Here is a 6,440-nt window from a genome sequence, read left to right on the forward strand (position 1 = left end):
ACACAGTACTCCAGGTGGGGTCTCACCAGAGCAGAGGAGAGGGGCAGAATCCCCTCCCTCGACCTGCTGGCCACGCTTCTTTTGATGCAGCCCAGGATACGATTGGCCTTCTGGGCTGCGAGCGCCCATTGCTGGCTCATGTCCAGCTTTTCACCCACCAGTACCCCCAAGTCCTTCTCGGCAGGGCTGCTCTCAATCCCTTCATCCCCCAGCCTGTCTTGATACTGGGGGTTGTCCCAACCCAGGTGCAGGACCTTGCACTTGGCCTTGTTGAACCTCATGAGGTTCACATGGGCCCACTTCTCCAGCTTGTCCAGGTCCCTCTGGATGGCATCCCGTCCCTCTGGCGTGTTGACCGCACCACTGAGCTTGGAGTCCTCTGCAAACTTGCTGAGGGTGCACTCGATCCCACTGTCTATGTCATTGATGAAGATATTAAACAGTACCAGTCCCAATACGGACCCCTGCGGGACGCCACTCGTCACCAACCTCCATCTGGACATTGAGCCGTTGACCACTACCCCCTGGATGCGACCATCTAGCCAATTCCTCACCCACCGGACAGTCCACCCATCAAATCCATACCTCTCCAGTTTAGAGAGAAGGATGTTGTGGGGGACTGCGTCAAAGGCCTTGCAGAGGTCCAGATAGATGACATCTGTAGCCCTTCCCGTGTCCACTGATGTAGTCACTCCATCATAGAAGGCCACTAGGTTAGTCAGGCAGGACTTGCCCTTGGTGAAGCCATGCTGGCTGTCTCGAATCGCCTCCCTGTCCTCCATGTGCCTTAGCATAGCTTCCAGGAGGATCTGTTCCATGATCTTCCCAGGCACAGAGGTGAGACTGACTGGCCTGTAGTTCCCCAGGTCTTCCCTTTTTCCCTTTTTAAAAATGGGGGTTATGTTTCCCCTTTTCCAGTCAGTGGGAACTTCACCAGACTGCCACGACTTCTCAAATACGATGGATAGTGGCTTAGCAACTTCATCCGCCAGTTCCTTCAGGACCCGTGGATGGATCTCATGGGGTCCCATGGACTTGTGCACCTTCAGGTGCCTTAGATGGTCTTGAACCTGATGTTCTCCCACAGTGGGCGGCTCTTCATTCTCCCAGTCCCTGCCTTTGCCTTCTGCAGCTTGGTCGGTGAGGCTCCAGCACTTGCCAGTGAATACCGAGGCAAAAAAGTCATTGAGTACCTCTGCCTTCTCCGTATCCCGGGTAACCAGGTCTCCTGTTTCATTCCAGAGTGGGCCCACATTTTCCCTTGTCTTCCTTTTGTCCCTGACATACCTATAGAATCTTTTCTTGTTGCCCTTGACATCCCTGGCCAGATTTAATTCTGTCAGGGCTTTAGCTTTCCTAACCTGATCCCTGGCTGCTTGGACAATTTCTCTGTATTCCTCCCAGGCTACCTGTCCTTGCTTCCACCCTCTGGAGGCTTCCTTTTTGTGTTGGATTTTGTCCAGGAGCTCCTTGTTCATGCATGCAGGCCTCCTGGCGTTTTTGCCTGACTTCCTCTTTGTTGGGATGCATCGCTCCTGAGCTTGAAGGAGGTGATCCTTGAATATTACCCAGCTTTCTTGGGCCCCTCTTCCCTCCAGGGCTTTGTCCCATGGCACTCTACCAAGCAGATCCCTCAAGAGGCCAAAGTCTGCTCTCCTGAAGTCCAGGGTACTGAGCTTGCTGTGCGCCCCCCTCGGTGCCCTAAGGATCTTGAACTCCACCATTTCGTGGGCACTGCAGCCCAGGCTGCCCTTGAGCTTCACATTCCCCACCAGCCCCTCCTTGTTGGTGAGAACAAGGTCCAGCATAGCACCTCTCCTCGTTGGCTCCTCTGTCACTTGGAGAAGGAAGTTATCATTGATGCATTCCAGGAACCTCCTGGCTTGCTTATGCCCTGCCGTGTTGTCCCTCCAACAGATGTCGGGGTGGTTGAAGTCCCCCATGAGGCCCAGGGCTTGTGAGCGTGAGGCTGCTCCTATCTGTCTATAGAGGGCCTCATCTGCTCGGTCTTCCTGGTTGGGTGGCCTGTAGCAGACCCCCACCGTAATGTCACCTGTCCCTGCCTTCCCTTTAATCCTGACCCACAAGCTCTCGGTCGGCTCCTCATCCATCCCCGGGCAGAGCTCCATGCACTCCAGCTGGTCATTGACAAAGAGGGTGACACCCCCTCCTCATCTCCCCTGCCTGTCCTTCCTAAAGAGCCTGTATCCCTCCATCCCAACACTCCAATCATAGGAGCCATCCCACCACGTCTCTGTGATGCCAATAAGGTCGTAGGCCTGCAGGCATGCGCACGTCTCTAACTCCTCTTGTTTATTCCCCATGCTACGTGCATTTGCATAGAGGCATTTAAGTTGGGCCCCCAATGTAAATGCTGTCCAGTGTTCTCAGGCCAGGTTTGGGTGCCAATTTAAGATGCTGGTAGGATACTAAAGGTATATGAGGGGTTCCAGTGATTAAGAAAGTTGACTTGCTGCATACATGGAGAATGTTGCACTGCCATAAGAAAGGTCTGCTTTAGAAATAACCCCAGACTCCCTCCTTTCTGGTGTTTTGCACAAAGGTGGTAATGTGACTGTGTTCAGGGGAAGATGTAGAGACTGCTGTTTCATCCATGTACTCAACATTTGCAATATTAACTGGCTATTTTAAGGAAGATGTAGATTCACGCTATTGTAACAATAGAACACAATGTGAAACAAGTTGGATGAGGAAAATGAGAGAAAAAAAAAGTTTTTATGTGAAGGAATAGTCCAAATAACAATATAAAAAACATTCCACCTAATAAAGTTTGCAGTGAACTTATGGAACACATTACCTAACAAGTAGGTTTTGACCCAGAAAGATTTAAGGAGTGGGATATCCTGGTAGCTGGTGCCTATTGAAAAAGGCTTTTGTTGAACTTTAAAAGGAGTGCGTAGTAGCATATTTTTAGTCACTCTTGGCAGACTACTTCCCACAGTATCAGCTGCCAGTATCTCAGCACATTATTTTTATAACTGCTTGGGGGAAATGTTAGCTAATTTTCAGTGTTACATATATTATTGATTATGGTTAAATGATGACATTTATATCTGGGGATAAACTTTAGAAAGTGCAAATAGCAGAGTAGTCACTGTGTGCTATTTTAAAGATTAATCTTGCAAGCAAATATGCTTTTAATCAAACCAAAAAGCACCCAGGAAGATGATGTGCAAGTGTAGGCACCAAAAGACTAGAGCTCTCTTCCTTGATGCAAGGAATCCTCTGCAGTGACTTCTGTCCAAACTTGGATAGAAGTCACTGGAGAAGAAATGTTTTAATTAAAAAGGTTACATACCTGCATTTTATTCTTATTGCAGGCTCGGCATTATTATCAGATCATCAAAAGGCCAATGGATTTGTCAATCATACGAAAAAAGCTGCAAAAAAAGGACAAGTCCCACTATTCTGCACCTGAGGAACTTGTGACGGACGTGCGTCTCATGTTTTGGAACTGTGCAAAGTTCAATTATGTAGGTTTCTAACATGCAAGGGCGGGGGGATACAAACCAGAGGGTTGCTTTTTCAAGCTGTCACACTGGTGTAACTATTGGTTCCATTGAAGTCAGATATGGGATTGGGATAAACAGAAGTATTAACCAGTTTTACTCTTTGGAAATGATATAATTTTTTTTTAATAACAGAAATGGAGAAAAATATGGATCTGAGAACTTGAGATACATATAGATCTAAAATTAAAGAGGGACATCTTAGCAGACAGCTTTTTGGAATGATGCTGAGTTTGCTGTGAGAAACCAGTCATAGCCGGCAAAATAGCTAGGGAAAATTCAGGTGCATAGAAATTCCTAAGCAATGATGACTGCTATTCTTTCTAGTTCACTGCACGACTCTTTTTCTTAGAGGTGCAGAAACGTGTTCCTTAATAGCAGCATCTGGTTTTTACTTACATTGTCGATGCAGAGGGACTAATGGGCTGTAGAAAATGGGCAGGAGACTAATGGAGATGTATCAGACAGAACCAAGGCGAGACATTAGGGTTGGGTAGTCATTTGGTTTTGGTCCTTGATGATTTCTGTGTGTGGTAACACTGAATGGTTATTTATTCTCTTACAGCCAGATTCAGAAGTTGCTGAGGCTGGACGATGCCTAGATGTATTCTTTGAGGGCAAACTGAAGGAGATTTATCCAGATAGGCATTTTCCTTCAATGCAACAAGAAGACTCTGATTCTGAAGAAGTGGAGAGTCAGAATAGCAAAATGCTGCCCCAAGGTTTTCAGTGGCCATCATATGGACAGGAGTGCATTCAGCCTAAAAGGAGACGGCGCCATGCTGTAAGATTGCAAAAGCAAAAGCATTTGGTTGCTAAGTGGCCACCCTGCTAATTCTGTTTACAGCTACTGATGGGAAGTTTTGACAGGGCTGTGTGGGAAAACTGTCAAGCTTCTATCGCAGAGATGTGATCAGTTCTACAATTTTATGTCAAGATCCTCTGAGTGGAATAAAGTGTCAGTTGTGTATAAATGTGTGAGCATGAACAAATGAAGTCTCTCGGGCCACAGAGTTATCTTCCTAGCAGAAAACTCTGTCAAGATTTTTAAAAAGACTAAGCCCTCTAGCTATTCACTGTTTGTTTCCCTTGTACAGAGGAAAGTGAAAAAACTAAAAGAATTATGTTTCAGCCAGCTAACAGCCTTCCTCAGGTATGACCTCCTCAAGATACGAGATTTGGTATGAGGAATCCAGCAGCAAAACTGACAGAGTTAAGGTGTGTGGGAGGAAAGCAAAGCACTCGGGCTGTTTATTTAAACTCTCCTAATCTGCTGACCATATGCCTTATTTCTAGATCTTGTGGATAGATAACAGATCCAAAGTGTTTGCATCTGTCAATATTCAATCTGTTAAATCATGTATATGTTTTGCAGTGTTTACACTGAAGTACTAATGTTTTGGTGATAGGCAATGATAATTAATAATAAAAGTAACATGCTAATAATATCTAATACTGCAGTACCATTTTATAATCTGTTCAACATGACATCTCTATTTTATAGAGCACAGGTAACCATGTAATAATCTTGCAACCTCTGCGTGAATGTTGGCCATGCTTTGTCATAAATACAATGTGTAGTCATAAAAGCCGTAATCCTGTTGTCTTATTCAATGATCTTTCTGGGAGCTTGACTGCTCAAGGCCTATGAGATACAGTCTAATGTGATTATCTGATTAGCTGTTTCTTTTGAAGCAGAGCATTTTCATTAAATCACGAAAGAACAAGTGCTAAGAGTGCTGATACTAGGGCTCTGTGTGAGCTGTTTCTGAGTGCATACTGGATGCTCTGTTTGCAAGGAATGATTCTTCCGGTATCTAATTCATGCTTGGTAAAGCAGTGTGGGGTTTCTCGGGTCTTAAAGGTAGCATTTTTAGACAACCCAAGCCAGTTGTTTTTCTTTAAAGCAGATATTGGAATTCAGTAAATTAACTACGATGCAAATTACATGGTTATAGAAGTGCCTATAAAATAACATCATATATTCCTGATTTTCTCTTTGCTTATTTCTTGTAGTTGTGATTACCAACAGTGCTAGAAGATGATGATAATGTGTATATGTAGAAGCTCAAACAAAATGAAAGGATGTCTAAGCTTTTTTTTTTTTTCCTAAATTCCACAATGTATTGGCAGAACACCACCAAGGGCCGGAAGAGCAATTTTAGAGTTCACTTGAACAAAGGGTAGCATGTAATTGTAAAGCCTGAAGGGTGGGATAGGTAACAAGACATGACACCTGATCAGAGTGTGATGGTTTGCAAGCTGCTTCCCACCTCTTCCAGAAGCAGGTGAGCCAGATCTTTGCGTAGCCAATGATTTCTTTGTGTGTGTGAGGGGCATCTTCCTCCTTAGAGCTCTGCCCAGCAGCGTAAAGCTGGGCTGTGGTCTGGCTCTGGGAGAGAAGGGTTGTTGCAGATCTCAAACACAGTTAAAGTTCATTTTAATTAGGTTCCTGTAAATAAAGATGATATTTTCAGCATAGTTTATATGGGCTATTTGGTCTGGTAACCATGTATGTTATTTTAGATAACACTTTAAAGTAAAGTTTTATATATGAAATACTAAGACGTGAACGTTATATTCTACTATCTATGTGACTTACTGTTTGCCATTAACTTGGTAGTGAGCTAATGTTTTCTTTTCTTTGAAGAAATGAAAATCTGGATATTATAATCTGACTGGAAAACTGTGAGATGAAGGGACAGCCTTTTCATCTTCTATATGTGAATTCCTATGTGTTTGCTTTCTGTCAAACTCCTGTTCTCAAAACAGTAAGTGTCTTGGCACAGGAAAATGAGTGCAGGTTTGTAACTGAATTAATCACCCTTATCTGCTACAGGTATCACCTTTTCTCAGTTGGTAATTAATTCCTCCACCAAAGACCTATCTTTTACCATTAATAGTGCAAAA

General features: G+C 44.4%; 1 protein-coding gene across 1 annotated transcript in view; it reads left to right on the forward strand.

The window, feature by feature from the left end:
- Positions 1 to 4,983, forward strand: part of TRIM66 (tripartite motif containing 66) — a 56,099-nt gene extending 51,116 nt beyond the window's left edge. Inside the window, exons 18-20 of the mRNA XM_076343376.1 lie at positions 3,342 to 3,494; positions 4,096 to 4,314; positions 4,630 to 4,983. Of these exons, the coding sequence (XP_076199491.1) occupies positions 3,342 to 3,494; positions 4,096 to 4,314; positions 4,630 to 4,689 (432 nt within the window). The 3' untranslated portion in view covers positions 4,690 to 4,983. The remainder of the gene's footprint in view (positions 1 to 3,341; positions 3,495 to 4,095; positions 4,315 to 4,629) is intronic.
- Positions 4,984 to 6,440: the final 1,457 nt, after the last annotated feature.

Source organism: Aptenodytes patagonicus, chromosome 7 (assembly GCF_965638725.1).
Source record: "Aptenodytes patagonicus chromosome 7, bAptPat1.pri.cur, whole genome shotgun sequence".
Lineage (NCBI taxonomy): Eukaryota > Metazoa > Chordata > Aves > Sphenisciformes > Spheniscidae > Aptenodytes > Aptenodytes patagonicus.